The 19,327-nt window shown below is 35.0% G+C and overlaps 1 protein-coding gene across 3 annotated transcripts in view; it reads right to left on the reverse strand.

The window, feature by feature from the left end:
* LOC113112582 (rho-associated protein kinase 2-like) overlaps window positions 1-18,772 on the reverse strand; it is a 43,090-nt gene extending 24,318 nt beyond the window's left edge. For 2 of the 3 annotated variants that reach the window (XM_026278283.1, XM_026278282.1), the window contains exon 1: window positions 17,891-17,989. In XM_026278283.1, coding sequence (XP_026134068.1) covers window positions 17,891-17,989 — 99 coding nt within the window. Of the gene's footprint in view, window positions 1-17,890 lie in introns of all 3 variants that reach the window. The other variant, XM_026278281.1, reaches the window with a different exon arrangement.
* Between the last annotated feature and the right edge of the window lie 555 nt (window positions 18,773-19,327).

The following is a 19,327-nucleotide window of genomic DNA, read 5'->3' on the forward strand; positions in this document are numbered from 1 at the left end:
TTTTATGACGGCAAATGAGACAAATTAATTGTTGAAAAAATGCCAAATGTTGCACAATATTTACTTAACATTAACTACAAACCTTGGTTCAGAAAATGTTTATTATCCATTGACAAAGCTGTTGTCAGGTTTGGGAACAGACAAAAAGGGAACTACCACTTCTGTAAATCCACCATGCAGTTTTCAGTCAATGCAGATAATTCCAAAATAAAACCTTCTGTCGTTTAATTGGTCTGGCTGATACATTGGTGTCACTCACTAGCATCAGGATGTTACAGTTGTTCACACTTGCTTAGAGTCATTTCCTGAAATCTATAACACATTTCTTGAAACCATTGAGACAAAAATCAAAACATCAACGATCTAAAATCAAAGTCAGTTTAGGGGTTAAACGATTGTAGTCGATCCGTGAACCATATGGACCAGGCACAACATTGTAGCCTGCATGTGATTTGTGGATTAAATGCAAAATTTAGACATCATAGAGTGAAAGTTCATAATTTGTATGTGTTTTGTCTAGCCAATTTACACATTCAAACAATTTTAAACTATTCCAGTGCAAGAAGAGGCGAAAGAGATCTCGATTCGGTACTCGGTTGTCTGTGTGCACAGAGAGTCACATTTACACATTTCTCATTGATATATTCTTGCATTTGAACAGACACATGCACACAAAATTCGAAATACCTGTAAACACAGTTGGTCTTAAGTGAATGAAAGCAATGGAGAAAGAAATTGGATGTGACACATTATATTGTACATGTATTTTTGTGCATTAGGTCTTAAAGCTACAGCGGCCTATAATACCTGCTTCTGTCAATAATGTTAAATCAACAAAAATATACACAGCTTTGACAAAGATTCATCTATATTTAATTTAGTGTTATTTTACATGTAATTATTACATAATGTATTTATCTATGATTGTTATCTGTGTATTAGATTTGTTTTTACTCACTTGCTTTTAGTTGAACTTTCTTAGTAAAGTAGATAAATATTAGTTAGTTTACTGTGGTATTTAAAAAGTAATAAGTAAATAAGTTATAAAAAAGATAAAGATATAAAAAAAAATGTATTGCTGTTTACAAATTCTTTTTATCTTTGACTCAACAAATGCAATATCAAAACCGTGAGTTTGTGATTCGTTGAACAACTAGTTTATTATTATTATTATAACATAACATATATAATACCATTCAAAAGTTTGTGCGTATTAAAAAAAAGAAAAAAGAAAGGTTTCTTTCAATGCTGCTCTTCTGAAATTTCTATTCAGCAAAGAATCATGTTCGCATAAAAATGTCAAACAGCTCAACTGTTGATACGGCTCAACAAGAAATTGATATTCTTGAGAACCAAATCATCACAGAATGATTTTTGACTGGAGCAATGATCCTGAAAACTCAGCTTTGCTATCAAAGGGGAAAAAATACATTTGAATATTTATTAAAGAAAATATTTAATTGTAGTAATATTTCACAATATTAGTGTTTTAACTGTATTTTTGATTTGATCATTTTGAAAAAACTTCTACCTGCGCATTACAGAGATTTCACCATGCTGAGATGATTTCACAGTCAACAATAATCAGGCAGAGAAAGTGTCACAGGGGGCAGGATTTCTGTAACTCTTAGAAAGTACTGAGAAAAGGTTTCCTGGTTGTTTTGACTGAGGGGTGAGAGAAGCAGCTGCTGTTCCCAAGTAAAAATGGACAAGCCCACTATCACACCACCTTATATGGCAGTGTTTCTCCTATCTGCCCACAGAGAGAGAGAGAGAGAGAGAGAGAGAGAGAGAGAGAGAGAGAGAGAGAGAGAGAGAGAGCGCATACTCAAATGAAAGGAGGGAGGGGCCTGAAAAGCTCTGGAAGTCAAACTTTACGAGATATTTTACATATTACTCATTCAAGACACAAACATGACATCAAACACAGAGTGAAGAGGGCTTCCCTATTAGAATCTGTCAAAACCGATATCAAAGCTTCTTCAGTGGTTTATTCCTGAACAGAGAATTGTGAAGCAGCCGCCTCTGGTAGTCAACAAATCTCAGAGAGGCAGTCATGTGCTTTTAACCCAAAAGTAAGCAAATTCAGAGAAATACTAATATCTTTATTCATGTATATTTGATATTTCTTTACACAGAATCATAATTTCTATTCATTTTCCACTGCTTTCCACGATATGATAAGCATTAGCTGCTCTGAACACTGCCTGTTTTCTCTTCCACTATTTGCTGTTGACTCAGATGAAGCTCATTCGCTGCTCATTTGTCAATCATATTACGCATTCATAACTTGCCCTGACCTTCCGCATTCTGCTCTGTTCATAAACATTCATGAAGTTAATTAACACACATATATGATAGTATATGGTTTGTATGTGATTTTCATGAAATTAGGGGTATTTTCATAAAGAATGTTTACATGAGAAATACTAAGCTTGTGTAGCGATTAGCTGCATTAAAAAGGCTATGATTAACATTTCAACAACATTATATAAACACTCAACGGTGGTTTAAAGTTAAATTTGAGCATAGAATTAATTGTATAAATAATCATATATAGCTTGATGCTACTGTCAGTATCCGTATTGCCACCGATCCTGCTATTTTCTGCCTGAACAGGTATCGATCAGATGAGACCGATCCAAATCCAATAAACATATACTGTTCTGTGTTATTATTAAGCCCCAGAAAAGGCACAAAAACATTTTGAAGCACCATAAAAAATTTTGTGCTTTCCCTAGTTTAATGTGAGGTACAGATGTCGCGTTCGGTTATAACTAGTGCTGGGCGATATAAAAATTTGTTGTAAACATTTTACCAGATTTAGTCCAAGACTTATTTATTTTTATTTGTTCTCCACTAAATGTTTTTTCACTTAATGTTTATATCTGATCAAAATACTGTGCACTCATTTTTAAAGAGCAACTTTTGCTGCTGAATTATCTACTAAATCTAGTTTATAATAGTGTTTTTGTCATAGATTATGATTACATATGTTCATTTGTTATTTCTCTGTGTAATGAAGCAGTCTATATTTAGTAGATTTTGTTTAACACACAAAACCGTGTCAATAAGGTCAACACACAGAGGTTTAGACTGATTTTAAAAAAAAAAACGGATACAAATTATCGGATTGGTATTGGACAATACTTAAGACAAATTTTTGGTATTGGACTGGATCAGTCCTGAAACAAATAAAAAATGGTCATGCACCTGTTATCCTACTGCAATTAAATTTCATGATGTAATCTATCAGAAGAATTCACGTAGGTTTGTGAGAAAATGTTTTGTTTTCTAGAAAGACACTTTATAATAAGTGGGTAAATATATGCTGGATCAAAGCAACATGCATGGACAAAGAAACTTGAATAAAGAATGAATAAAGGTTTTCAATTTCATGAAGTGTTTAACAACCTAATGTTAAGTTCTTTCTTTCTTCTTTCTTCCTTTTCTTTTAAACGCCATAGCAGCTTCTAAAGCTATGTTCATGGCGAGAATAAAGTGCAATCAATCAAATGTTTAAGTTCACCTATAATAAAGGGCACATTTTAGCTATTATGTTGTATTTCATATTTCAACAGGTTTGTTTTTGCTAAATTTAACTTGATAATTGTCATTTTATTCAATCTTCTAATTAATAGAACACCTTATATATGTATCATGTAAAAAGTGTTTGTTTCAGCCAGCTGAAGGGTGGGTACAATGTGTGCACATGAGCAGGATGGAATCACCTCCACCTTATTTTTAACCATGATAAACCCTGATATACAGACATCTTGTCATGTATGTTTGCATTTGTGTGCTTATAAACCACTATTAGAACATGTATTAGTTAACTACCTTTGAATTTCCTCTAACCAATATGAGAATTTCATAAACTGCATTCCCACTTGATTTCAACCAGACCTGTCAAAACAGACTGGACACATTCCTATCGTCAAAGTCAGAGTCATTATCGAAGCACCATCAGGACAAGAACTGCAAATGGTTTGGGAGTGTAATTTGATACTTGTCCAACAAACCACTTTTACTTGGGGTGGGATCTCTCAAAGTAAAAGACTAATTGTGCTGAGTAACTGAAATAAAGTGTTCCGCTCATCTGTCAATCAATCTTCCATGTAGTAGCTAATCAGTGGATTCAAATGTATAAAGATTAAATGAACGCAGCATTCCTGCTCTTTATTTTGGCAAATGAATGTGCACAGACTCAAGTCAATGACGTGAAGTATATCCACCTGCGGCAAACAATGAATAACACTGGCTCTGTTCCAAAACACAATGAGCTACCTATGTAGCCAGCAATTTAAAGACCCTAATATACTTTAAAGGGTTAGTTGAACCAAAAATGAAAATTATGTCATTAATGACTCATCCTCATGTCGTTCCAAACTTGTAAGACCTCCGTTCATCTTTGGAACACAGTTTAAGATATTTTAAATTTAGTCCGAGAGCTTTCAGTCCCTCATTTGAAAATGTATGTACGGTATAACAAAAATTCCGACTTTATTCAACATTGTCTTCTCTTCCAGGTCTGTTGTGAGTGCGACTGCTGTGCCAGTTGACGTACACACTGCTGACGATTTTTCTGGTGCGCCCAATAACAAAGATAACACGTCAGCAGCATTGTACGTCAACAGCGTCACTGCAGTGTTGTGAACTCACTCACAACAGACCCGGAAGAGAAGACAATGCTGAATAAAGTCGTAATTTTTGTTCTTTTTGGACCAAAATGTAGCAATATATACTAATGCGAATATTGTCTTAAAAAATTATCCCATGTTTTCTGAACACATTGTCTCACACGCATACTGTAGATTGCGTGGCATAAAAAAAAAGACTTGCGTAGCTCAAGTTTGTTATTTCCAATGTAGGCGCGCGGTATGCGCACACATAAGGGAAGCGACGCGGTCATGATGCGCACGCGGTGCGACGCACCCGTTTTTTCCAGGCACGTCCGAACCGCATCGAGTTAAAAACATCTCAACTTTTCAGAATGCTGCAAGCGCGCTGCAGGTCAAGAACTAAACATTCAGCTTCATCCTTTCCCGTAACAACGTTGAAAGCTCAACCAAGATGAAGGAACAGTAGCAGAGCTACTGAAAGCAATTTTTTTGTGCTGCAAATCCATTTATCCTTTGCTGAAATTTCCGCATCTTCATGGAGAGAGCACGTCATTGTTGCTTAGCAACGGCAGACACCTCAGGAGCGCTTCTGCCAGAGCGCTTTGGAAAGAAGGAGAGCGTTTTTAGGCATATGTGAACAGCCCCTTATTCATATCATTGAATATATTATGAATATATCATTCATTAATTATTTTTTGCTTGCATACAATTTCAAATATGCCATGGAGAATCACAGAAAGTGACCAAATTAGGTTTTATTGTGAACTTTATTATTTTTATTTTTTGTGTGTGAAATTCGAATATCATTTTTATTTATCGATTAGAGCAGAACGAATATTCCAATGTTCGACTATCTGTGCACACCCCTAGATATAACTGCGACAAAAGATATTGAAGAATATTTTTCCTCCAATCTCGTATTGGAGGAAATTCCATTTTTTTGTAAAATGTCCTAGACTTATGAACAGTTGATTTATGCTAAACGACGGATTGTTATGTTAATAAGTGTTATCATTTGGTTATGTTTATTATATAAATATGTTTCAGCACGTTTAATCATTATATGGCTTATAGTTAAGGTAGCCTATGTTCTGAATTAAACCGTTTATCATACAGATTGAGTGAAGAGTGAATCCCATCTCTCTCCTTCTCTCTCTGTTTATAAGTGTTTGTGCATGCTTGCAGGTGAAAGTTGCGATTTTCAAATAATAATCGATTAATACCCAGCAATTTTTGAATATTATTTTTGCTTGCAATGCTCATCACTAATTACTTATCTTATTTTTCTTAATTACTCTATCAATCCATTTATCCTGCAGTGATATCCAATAGTAATTTCCTATTTTAAGATTTGTATTTAGTAATAATAGTAATTATTATTATTATTATTACAATGATTATTAAAAATAATTTTAATAACTAAATATTACAATTATTATTTTATCATAATTCTTAAAAGTGAAACAACAAACATAGTTAAAAAATAAATAAAAAAATAGGCTAAATGAAGTTTTTTTTTTTAAATCACACTTTTTATCAGGTAAAAAAAAAAAGTGGATAAAGATTTTCCCCAAAATCATGCAGCCCTAAACAATCCATCCAAAAATGGAGTTATTAAAGTAATTGAAAGGTTGATTATGAATTTAATAAACAACATGAACATTTACAAACTGACTATTTTCCCCAATGTTTGTGTTAGAGGAGCTTTATTAAAATCAGTTGTGAGTAAAGTCCCCTCACTAAAAATCACTATTTGTTTGTTATAGGGTACCAGTTAAGATGTTTCGTTTCAGTTACAATGCCGCCTTAGAAGAAAACGGTCAATGCATGCAGTAGACAACAAGGTGCCTCACTAGGTCTTGGAACAGAGCCACTATACAAGGGGATGCCACAATTCAGTTTCAATGCATAGAGATCCTATCCTGTAACTCCTAAAAAAATTATACATTAATTATGAAAAGTGACTAGAGTAACCATTAAACAGCTGCTCGTCAACAATTTAATGCTGATTAACAACAGTCAGCAGAATCACCGCCCCTAAGAATCAGAGATCAGAAAGCAAAGTACATACACACGAACCAACTCAAACCTGATAGCTTGACTTGTCAGCTAGACATATCACTGAAGAATGTAGAGCAGTGGTTTACCAATCATGAATCATATCTGATTTGAATGAAACTCTGTAAAATCAACATCATGAACCTGGTCAGCATCACAAACCACCCCCGACAGATCTCCATCCTCCATTAGGTAGTCAGACATTTTAATTAGCCTAATTTGCTAATGCCACTAGTCCAGTTAAAATGTGTCTCATCCTTCAATGCACACAGAAAAAAGCACAATATTTTTTACTGTACATTACTGCCATATGAACATCAACTTGAGATAGTCAGTACTGATAAGCTATTGCTAAATATAATACAGAAACTTACATTTTCTGCAAAGCTGCTTTGCAACGATTTGCATTGTGAAAAACTCTACAAATAAACTTGAATTTATTTTTTTTTTTCCAGTGGAAATTGAGACACGGAAAAAGGAACATTCAAAACATCTGTTCAATAATTACACCGACAACCATCAAAAATGGACAACAACTTATCAAGGTTAATAAACAATTTAACACTGGTTCAGACAACAACTACCTGAAATATTTACAAAGTACATATACATTAGTTTTATTTTTTTTAAAGAAACTAATACATTTATTCAGCCAGGACACATCACAATGATTAAAAGTAACAGAGAAGACATCATAATGTATAACAAAGCTGTTCTTTTTAACTTTCTATCTATCAAAGAATTCTGGAAAAAAAAAATTATAAGTTTCCACATAAATATTTAGCAACACAACTGTTTTCGATATTAATAAATAAATGTTTTCTTGAGAACAAAATCAGCTTATTAGAAGGATTTCTGAGGGATCATGTGAGTAATGCTGCTTAAAATTCAGCTTTGCCATCAAAGCATTAAATTACAATTTAAAATATAAATATATACATTATTTGTTATGTATTCGTTGTAATATTTCACAATATATTTTTTTTTCACTGTATTTTTTACCAAATTAATGCAATAAATAAAGTGGGTTTTCATTTAACTGTACACAGAGGTCTTCAAAACACACATCTCCTGAAGATGACGCATCTCACGTCCACCATGACAATCAGATCAAACTTAATGACAAAGCACAACAAGGGTGTGGAACTTCTCAGCAGCACAATACAATACCATAAAACAACATAAATAATGCTGGGAACATTAGACTGAACAGTTTTGGCAACCACAGCTGCCGGAATTATTTTGTAAAAACTACATATTTTATTTACAGTGTACAGTGTACATCCTGTGGTGTGGTTACGAAGCTCTACATTAAATAAACCTTGCTGTGAAGCTCCATTTGCACTCAAATCACTTCTAAAACCACTGTTGGGCAGTTTTCAATGTGGCTGATGCATTCTGGTATTTTACACAAAGAGGTCTGGTATAAAGAAACCACACAGGCCAAACCTTTCATTTCAGTCACCATTTCTTTTCTAGGAAGGAGGTGTCCAGGGAGATCATTTTGACAACCCAAGATTTTCACAGAAACCACATTTCAGAAACGCAGAACAAGTTATATTTCATTGAAAGATTAGTTCACCCAAAAATAAAAATGCTGTCGTCATTTACTCATCATCATGTCATTCCAAACCGACAGACTTTCTCAGTGAGACACTAAAGGTGGATTTCTCCGGACCAGTTTAAATGAAAATGAACAAAGACTAGGGAGTAGTACATAAGTTGTTTTATTCAACCTTGAGTCAGTGAGTCAAACTCCAAAAAGTGGATCAGTTGATTCAAAAACCAAATCTTCCAGCCTAGTATTATGATTGTGAATGGGATCAAAAGACTATTTGAAAAGATTTAACTCAAAAAAATGATTTGTTAACAAATACTTTTTCTACAGTGTTTTTTTTTTTTAAATGTCCATTTCTCTTGTGAACTAGCAGGAATATTTCATAGCTTTTTTTACAGCATTGTATTGGAAAGCGTGATAAGGATCTTTTTCAACATTTAGATTTTTGTGTTCCACACAACAAAGAATGTTTGGAGCAAATGACAAATGTTTCCTGTCTATAAAGAGAAACTTGTCCCTCTTCCGGAGACATATAACTATCTACCTCATGCCTCACACACACACACACACACACACACACACACATACACACACACACACACACACAACAAAAGCAGAACTTATTGGATTCTCCAGCAAATCCTGCTCCTGCTAATGGTGTTGACATTAACAATAAATAAAAAAATAAAAATTTAATTTATGCATTTAGCAGATGCTTTTATCCAAAGCCACTTACAGTGCATTCAGTCTATCAATTTTTACCAATCATGTGTTCCTGGGGAATCGAACCCCCAACCTTCTGCTTGATAGCGCAATGCTCTGCCAGTTGAGCTACAGGAACACTAAAGACAAAGGATGTTTTTATAGGGATGCACCGAAATGCGGAGAAGCGCCAAGCGCTGGAGACAGATCAGAGCGCAAAAAAAGACTGGTCTCTGCACCAGATGAGTGGCATGCACCATTGTTGTCTGATATGTTCAGTGGAATTCTTCAAGAAAGTGCCTCAAATAATAATAATACGTTGGCTATTTTGTTCTTAGGCTATTATATATATATATATATATATATATATATATATATATATATATATATATATATATATATATATATATATATATATATATATATATATATATATATATATATATATATACACACACACATACACACACACACACAAACATATATACATACATAATATCAGATTGTAGCCATATTTATGCTAGATTTTCTGCTAGATTTCTGCTTTAATTTGATAAAAATGTTTATTTATGCCCTGGCCCTATTTAAATACACTCTCTCAAATATTTCTCAAATGTCAGGCAGATGACAAGCTCAACTGCTCAACAGCTAGATGGTTATCTGTCTGAAGTCTCCATCCCCAGAAGTGATAACAGCCTTGCCAACTGGAGAAGTAATGCACTTTCTAGTCCTACATAGAACAATTTCAAATGCACTTCACCTAAATGCACTTTGTTTTTATGAGAGAACTGTTCATTTTAAAACCTTTCTGCAGGCCAGTAGGCCTGTACATTATTATTAAATATACACATGAGTGGGATAAATTTTTAGTTAGAATTTTATTTTATACTGTGCATTGTTGCAATGTGCTTAATAAATATTTGCATCATTTGTAATTATGTATTTTTATGTGTTTTTTTAAAATAAGTTATGTAATTGTAATTATCTTTGAAACTTTAATATTAATTTATGCAATTGCAATGTCTTAATTTTAGTAAAGTTAGTACACTGTCATAGCAATAAATGCAATGGTACTAATAATTGGCATAATTTCTATCGGTGTTTCGGTTTCTGTTTTCGGCCTTGGTTTTCTCTTTTTCGGTTTTCGGTTTCGGCCAAGAATTTTCATTTCGGTGCATCCCTAGATGTTTACAAGAGTATGGGGAGGCCTCATCAGCATAGCATCCAATGCAATTCCATATCCAACATAAAGTGAAGAATACAGGACCAGTATGGGTGTTAGCGGCATGAAATCGCATCTTCTCTCCTGCTGCAGAACAGATCGTCTCCAGATGAGACTGAACCTGCTGCAGGCTGATAAGATCCAACAATGACAGCAAACAATAACAGTATCAGGATCCAGCTGGATTCCTGCTTATCCCAGATGTTCCTGGATAAACCTTACAAACACAATGTTTGTGTGCTCATGTTATTGCTTCAGTGTGGAAGACGTGTCAGTTGTAACACTACTGCAAGGTAAAGGAGCTGAGATCAGTTAGACAACAGCACACAGATACAGTTACAGTAAGAGTGAAGATCTAGGGACTTCATATGTATTTGCGTTTCAGAAGGAAGATGCCTGGTCTGCTTTTATAAAGGATGTTGCTCCGAACCTAGACTATGTCGATAAAATGTTTTAATATTCATGAAATAAGTCTCCAATACTCACCAAGGCTGCAGTTTTTTATCAAAATACAGTAAAAAACATTATTACAATTTAAAATATATTTTAAAATGTACCTATGATGCAAAGCTAAATTTCAGGAGCTATTACTTCAGACCTCAGTGTCACATGATCTTTTAGAAATCATTCTAAAATGCTGATGTAGTGCCTAAGAAACACTTCTTCATATTAGCAATGTTGAAAACAGTTGTGCCACTTAATATGTTTCTGGAAACCATGATACATTTCTTCAGGATTCTTTGATGAGTAGAAAGTTCAAATGAACAGCAATTACTTAAAATAGACAGATGAAATTTAAAACAATCGGTCAAAACTTACGAATAAAAAATTCTGTTTTTACTTTTCATTTATTATTTTTTTCCTGTGATAGCAGAATTATTTTAACATGTTGATTTGGTGCTCAAAAATATTTCTTATTATCAAATAAGCTGAAAACTGCTTTATATTTTTGTGGAAACTGCAGAGATGTATAGTAACGAAGTAGAACTACTTCACTACTGTACTTAAGTACTAAAAGGCGGTATCTGTACTTTACTAGAGTATTATTTTTTTCTCCTACTTCCACTTTTACTTCGGTACATATTTTCGCTGAGTTTAATACTTTTACTCCGATATTTTTTTTATGTGCTGCATCGTTACTCGTTACAATTATAATAATGTTACGAATCATTCCATTACAAACCACTGCCAGAACTGTAGATGGCAGGTTTGATGAAGCTGGCACATCATTGAGCGAATCAAGCGATTAAGAAGACTGCGCGTAACTGAACTGCTGTGAAGAGATAAATGAACACCGAGCCAGATAATGACTCGTTCACGAGTCAAGAACCGGTTGCGTCGGATCTCGGATGACCAGTAACGTTAGTTATTTCTGACAGTTCGATTCAATAAACCAGTTGAAGAAAACAGTTCACCGATTCTTTTGCGCTCGATGCAATGGCGTCATTGGCGTTGACTGCACCTGGGCTCATAGCATTAACACAGAATCAGTTCAGAATCAATCACCAAAAGAATCAGTTCGGTTCAGACACTCGGTGTTTCGGTTTGCTTCACGCTAAATCACACATGCGCAGTATCATCAGCTCCTCGGTTCACGAATCGGACGCGTCTGACAGAAACGGTTCTTGAGTCGTGAACGAGTCATTATCTGGCTCGGCTCGGTGTTCATCTTCAGTTCTCTCTTCACAGCAGTTCAGTCAGTGTACTGTTTGAGTAAATGAATTACTCCGGGATATTGGTTTGTTTGAACTCAGAGGGAGTGTCAGACACATTAAACAAGTTAACAGCTTAATTCATCTGTGGATTAATGCGTATTGGAGATGCGGACCGTTTAAAACGATTCAGTTCGATTTGGTGGACTGTTTCAAAAAGATCCGGTTACATCGAATGATTCGTTCGCGAACCGGATATCACAAACTGCTTTGTTTTTAACTGTCTTACAACAGACATGGAAGAGAATACAATGCTGAAAGTCATAGTTTTTGCTATTTTTGGACCAAAATGTATTTTCGATGCTTCAAAAAATTCTAAATGACCCTCTGATGTCTTACGGGTTTGAAACAACATGAGGGTAAATTATTAATGACATCATTTTGCAAATTGGGCTAACTAACCCTAGTAACCGTTTTTTGTTTACAAGAAGTTACAGTCAAAGGAATTGTGATTGTCCTTTAGGTTAATCATTTGAAATAGTAAAAACAATATGTTCAAACTTTTGACTACTTTCTTTAATAGCTACATAACACAATACTTCTACTTTTACTTTCAGTACTTGAGTAGTAAATTTTAAAATAGACTACTTGCAATACTTAAGTGCAAAAAATGTTGAATACTTTAGTACTTCTACTTAAGTGTGGTGCTTAAAGAGCACTTCTACTTCTACTCAAGTCACTTTTTTGATAGAGCACTTGTACTTTTACTCAAGTATGGGTCTCTAGTACTTTATACATCTCTGGGAAACTGTGACACATATTTTAAGATTGCTCAATTAATAGAAAACTGGATAGAACTGCATATAATGCATCCTTGCTGAATAAACGTATGAATTAATATATATATATATATATATATATATATATATATATATATATATATATATATATATATATCATGAAGAAGAGCATGAATAGAAAAAAGACACAGGTGAATATTTGTCAAATGTTTTTTTTTTGTTAGTTTTTTTTTTTGGGACAGGAATCATGGTTATTTTTTTTCACCTATGAAACTTTTGGTTCTGTCAACACAGAAACTCTACAAAAAACAATAACACCCTTTAAATGCTCTAGTTTATTTAGTTTGTCTATAACCAGTGTATTTTGTCTATGACCAGTGTATTTTTTATGCATGTATCAAAAAAAAAAACACCCTTTAAATGCTCTAGTTTATTTAGTTTGTCTATGACCAGTGTATTTTGTATGCATGTATCACAGGAAAATGTCTGTCTGTCATGCATATTCAGAAAACAATGTCATTTCTAATCAACTGAAAAAAAAAAAAAAAATTTGCATCATTTGGCACTGCCATGATATATATTTGATTCACAAGTTATATTCCCCTTGATGTTTCTTTATTCCCTCCCAAGCTCTTCATTGGCACTGTCATCTCTTTTGTAAACAAGGACACTCATTTTTAATAAAACTACATTAGGATTAAAGTGTGAAAGATTAAAATTCTGAGATAAAAAAAAACCGCTATGCAAAAAATGGTTTCAAGGGATTTAAAAAGCTTACATCATAAAGGCATGATAAAAAAAAAAGTTTTAATGCGATGATTCTAAAATTTCTAAATCTCAAATTAAACAAAAAGGAACAAGTATAGGATAATCGATCCTTTGGGACACATTCTAAGCTAAAGAAATACCTCAATACATGTTTAAAATGACCAGAGAATTTTTTATTAAAAGGGAAAATGCACAAAAAAAGTAGCTTATTTGCTAAGTTTTATGTTACAAAACACAGGTCTAATGTGAATGTGCAGAACAAGGGTGGAATTTGAACACTGTGGTCAGCATCTCTTACCCACTGCAACCACACAAACTATACAAGCAGACGCTATCCACACACCTCAAGGGAAGAAGGGAACAGAGATAAGGCCCATCAACATTCCAGGCTACAGCGTGACCGCCAGTTATCTTAGCCAGACTTATTCAGGGTTGCAAAGTGTCTAAAAAACACCCGCAACTGAAACATTCCACTTTGACCCAATCCAGAGCAACACGAGACCTGATTTCCAGGAATAAATAATAGCAGTCCGGTTTTACCGTTAGCCTGGGATTGTGCCCTACAATTATCTGTGTACGCGTTGCCTTTCTGACAGCCACTAAATAAATGACAGACGGGTTATTCATTAACCTTCCCTCCTGAGCCTGACCTTTGCCCTTTTCTCTCAGACCACACTTCCACCTGGCCATTTTAAAGGACCAATTTTAACTGTTCAATGGTACCAACATGCTGATCATGAAAGATCATTTGTTAAAGATGAAAGAATTTGTGTTTAAGTGAGTATTATGTAGTTACTGTTATACACAGGTTTTGTTCGTTTTTTTTTTTTTGCTGTTTGATGACTTCATTTAAACATTTTTTGTTGTTGTTGTTGCTTATTTGTCATTTTTTTATGTTATATGTTATGTTGTGATGTTAAGAGTTGAGGTCTATAGCAGTGTAGAACTATATCTTACATTTATTTGTTTTGAAAGGATGATTGTTATCCTCTTTACAAACATAGCATGGTTCACTTAACATATTAAGTGTCCATATAGTACATTTGACTATCATATCAAGAAATGAATTTACTGAGGCAAATAAAAGAAAGTTTACTGAACAAGAAATCTTTTGTTGGCTTCATGAATATATTGGATGAACGAGACATTTTGCATTTAGTGAACAAACTAATTCAAATTGACAAAACGCATTACTATTACTTAGTACAATTATTAAAAAAATAGCTGAGAGAACTTAGAAGTTGCCTAGGAATTGTACATTTTATTAATTTATTTTTTACAGTGTGTTTTTTTTTTTTTTACATCTCCACTTGCTGCTCTTTAGCAGGAATATTAAATCATCTTCAGGTGATGTGGAGAAATCCGCTAATCTGGAATGTTGGAGATGTTGCCATTTATGAATTTGCAGTTCAACAGTTTTTTATAATGCAACTATCCAACCTTCTAGTGAAACAACACTAGACTTCTAGACTTCTCTTGGCTGGTGTATGCTGGACTTCTCCAATCAATTTGTCATCTGAACCCAGCCCCTTTCGTACAATAGACTGAAAGCTTGCATTCAGATCTGCCTTCACTCTATTAAACAACCAATGGATAGAACAAAGTGTATTGATCTGTCGCTACATCCGTAACATTTAAACACTTCAGTCTAAACTGAAATCATACCAGTCTGTTTTTAAGGATGGACTAGACCTAAATGCAGCATGTAGGTTGGATTTGTACAGCATCTATACACATTTACTGGACTACAATGGGCCACAGTGTTGTGCACCTGCTCTAAAAGACAGAGGTAATGCACAACAATACGTAATCTTTCTGTAAGGTTAAAAGTGGCCAGAGCTAGTGGCAATATGACAGCGTAGTAATCACAATAAAAAAGGATTACATTACTTCGTAAATAGGGAAAATTGCCTTTGGAAACATACCTGGAAAATTCCAAAAGTTCCTGATGAATCCACTTGGCATCACTCTCCCAAACACACAGACTGGTCAAAGCAGGTATAATCTCAGGCTGAAATACTTGATTTAAAGGCTTGAAATCAATCATATTATACTGGATAACTGACAGTAATCAGCTTAAGCTATAATTAATGACAATTTAAAGAGATCACGAGGGGGTGAAAGCAAAGAGATTATTTATATTTGCATTTTTGGGGATAAGAAATGTTTGCATTCTTAACTTCTTATTGGAAGTAAGTTCATATATGCCTCTAACGGAATGGAAATATCACTTTGATGTGTTTTCTAGAAGCATCTCGTTACAGCTAAACACTCTCACACAGAGCTATCTCCTGCCCTGAGCTAAACCAGAGAGGAACTTGAGCTATAAATGGCAGAGAGAAAGAAAGAAAGAGAGTGAAGCCTGTTCACTCCCACTCACTGCTTCCTACTTCTCCTCTTCTCATCTCCTCCTCAGGAAACACACACATTCTTCAGTGGTGGAGAAACTCTGTCACCAGCACTCTCATAATGGACAGCACACACCTCCTTGATAAACATACGCACTGATTCTCTCAGAAAGGATGAACTATATCTTTCTCTCAGATATCTGCTCAGAATTTAGGCCCAGACAGAGTTAGTCAAATCATGCTTCAAGTGTCTGCTGAGTTTTGTTTGATTCTTGACCAGATTAACTCTAATCAGTCACATAGATCTGTCATGCCATTTTACATACAGTTTATGCATCCAGGAACATTCAGTACCAAAAGAACTGCCCCCTCGACTACCTCAAATGAATCACTCCACTTACTATAAGCAATACGTTTCACATCTACTTCATACATCTGCTATGAAGTTCAAACATGCATGCTTTAAAACATTGTTTTGGCAAGCAAATGGTTTCTTATCCAAAATCATTAGTAAGCCATTAATAAGGTAGTTTCCCTGAACAGTGAACACTGTTGTTCTGTCAAATCGTGGATGTTAGTTTATGCATCACAACCTGCCCAACAGAACAACACTGACTCAACCAATGGGAAGAGTTTGGGGTGGGACAAGGGCTATGTTTACACTAGTTTGTTTTTGTTTTAAAATGCCTAACTACTCCGTCGTTTTCGATCCTCCAAAACTGAGACTTTCGAAAATGCTCCAGACCCTTTTAGTTTGAAAACTCAGGGGTTGCATTTCAGTGTAAATGCTGCCCAGATTCGCTCTGCGTATTCTTGACGACCGTGTAAACAAAAACATCATGCTCACTTTGGTACCTGCATGAATGGTGACATGCGTTTTCGGTTGTGTTCACCAAGGCTGCATTAATTTTATCATAAAAACTATGGTACAAATATGGTAAAACATTGAGAAATATGGATAAATAATATTAGAATTTAAAAAGAATGCTATTTTAATACATTTTAAATGTAATTTATTCATGTGATGGCGAATCTGAATTTTCAACAGCCATAAATCCAGACTTCCTTGTCACATTCTAATGTGCTTGATTTAGTCCATAATTAAATTTCTTATTACTATCAATATCTATCAATATAAACCCCAAACTTTTACACATTAAACACTGCATAGAGCATACAAAAATTTTACATTTTAGCTCAAATTTCATTTGCTATAATTAATTTTATTCCGCTATATCACATAAATATCACCATTATAAGGACTATCCGGCTCTCTAATAGTTTCAGTCATTGAAAAAGCATGTGAAGAATTACAATTAATTTATACTGCTTTCAGACTAAATTATTCATAATCATAGACCTCTAAAAGAAACTTTTTAAATATTTTTTTATTTGTTTTTGCACTTCTCTGTTTGATAGTTGTCAGATTTATCTAACTTCTGGCATTCTGCATATCTCCTGTTTTCGTCAATAGCTAGGTCAGACATAAACCGATTGACAAACTCGCCAAATATGATTACTTGGAACTAACTGAACTGAACATGTTCCCACACACACAAAAAAGGATGGGCACGAAACTTTCATCTATAAATACACAAAAGGAAAAAAAAAAAAAGAGGAAAAAAAATCGCACTTTGAAGAGATTAGATCCATCTGTAAATATTCCTGCTCTTGGAAATGTGTCCCATACCTTCACCTGCAGGCCAGTTAATAGCAGTCTACTTCCAGAACAAAAACTAGCCATCAACAGCAGGAAGGGGGAATTACGAAATTGTCATGTTGCAGGCCAACAATATTACTATATTTGGAGCGAGGCAACATATGAACTCAGAACTTGACGTAGCAGAGTTATTCAAATATGGCAAGTGTACGTGAGAACAGTTTTATACGCGGAGACTGGGACTTGAGATCATCCACAAGTTACCGACAAGGAAAGAAGGAAGAGGGGCGATGTTTATGTACAAATACCGAGGATATTAAAAGAGACATCAACGTGCACACTGAACTTCCTCACAGTCGACTGTAACGTTCACTAGACACTCGTTTCTGCAATGCAACATCGCGGTTAAGCTGTTGCTGTTTCTTTTTTCCCTGTCACTAGGCAACGGATCTTCGAGGCGTATTAAACATTCATGAAAAAGGACGGGGAACTTAACTTACCAGCAAACTTTCCAAGTTGATCGCAGACCGCGGCTCTTTGAGCATGGCTTCCAGTTTTCTCAACCGGGTTTCCATCCTTCTCTCCGCTCCTAGCGACATTTTTGCTTTGTCCTGGCGCCAGTCTGAGCAATGACGAGCGATCTGCCCAACTTTTCTGGTTCACATTAAAGATACAAGATCTTATTTCAAGTTGTCGAGCAGCGGGCCTAGACAGCCTCCTACTCGCCGCCCTCCAAAAAGTACCCCGTGCTTGTCCAGAATAAAGCGGACAAAAAAAAAAATAATCCAATGGGAACAATTGAGGTTTTCCAAACTTTCCCCCTCACAACAATCTATGAAGTGGCTACTTTAAACAATTGAGCCGAATCAAACTTCTCATCCTTCAGTGCGAGCGTACCGTTAATGGCGCGATAAAGTTTTAATTTTGAGAGGATTCAGCAGCAGGGCGTTTTCTGGGCGCCCCTCTCCTCCCCGCCTCTCTCCTCTCTCCTCCCTCCCCTCGTCTCCTCTCTCCCCCTCTCTCTCGGGTGCTCCGGACTGGCTGAGCCTGGCTTCAAATCTTCCCCAATTCATAAACAACGTCGCTGTTGTTCAAAGACGAGCATCTGTTGGAGTCGAACAGAGCACAAACTCCAACGCATTCCTGCAACACACTAAACTGCGACCTGAAACGGAACCGGCGCGTTTTATATGTATTATAAAAAAAATTCCTGATAAAGTTAGTTATTTTAAGTTACTCGCAAGCGCTTTCCTCAAGTGTCTCCACATGTCGTTGGTGGATTAGGTCTCTCGCGCCAGTCCCGCGGATCAGTTCTTCGGTGTCCCTGCAGGTAGCTCGAGCTCGTTTCTCTGACATCCACTAGCGATGTCCGATTCGTGAGCGAATCGGTCTTTTGACTCGGACAATTGTAAATGAATCAGTTGATCTGAATCACAAAAACGATTGGTCCAAACGATTCGCCTTGAGCGGTTCTCGAGTTTTCAACTAATACATTTACATTTAGTTATTTATCAGACACTTTTATTAAAAGCGACTTACAAATTAGGACAATATAAGCAATCGAAACCAACAAAAGGGCAATAATATGTAAGTGCTAAGTCTCGGTTAGCCTAATGCACATAGCAAAATTGTTTTTATAATAAATAAAAAGAAAACAGGAAGAAAATAATAATTAAAAAATCTGATGTTAGAGTTTTTTTTATAAAACAAGTAGTAATTATATAAATAGAACAGAAAAAGCAAGTGTTTAGAGGGTCGAGTGTTTTTTTTTTTTTTTTTTTTTTTTTTTAGAATAGATGGTGCTAGAGTTCAAATGCTAGAGGGTAAAATGATTCCATAGAATAGATAACAATTGATTCAGTCAGAACACTGATTTTAAGTTCTGATTACTACATTTAAATCGAATGGAAACTCATGAAACTGCAATATAAGCCAAA

This window comes from Carassius auratus, chromosome 13 (genome assembly GCF_003368295.1).
Source record: "Carassius auratus strain Wakin chromosome 13, ASM336829v1, whole genome shotgun sequence".
NCBI classification, from domain to species: domain Eukaryota; kingdom Metazoa; phylum Chordata; class Actinopteri; order Cypriniformes; family Cyprinidae; genus Carassius; species Carassius auratus.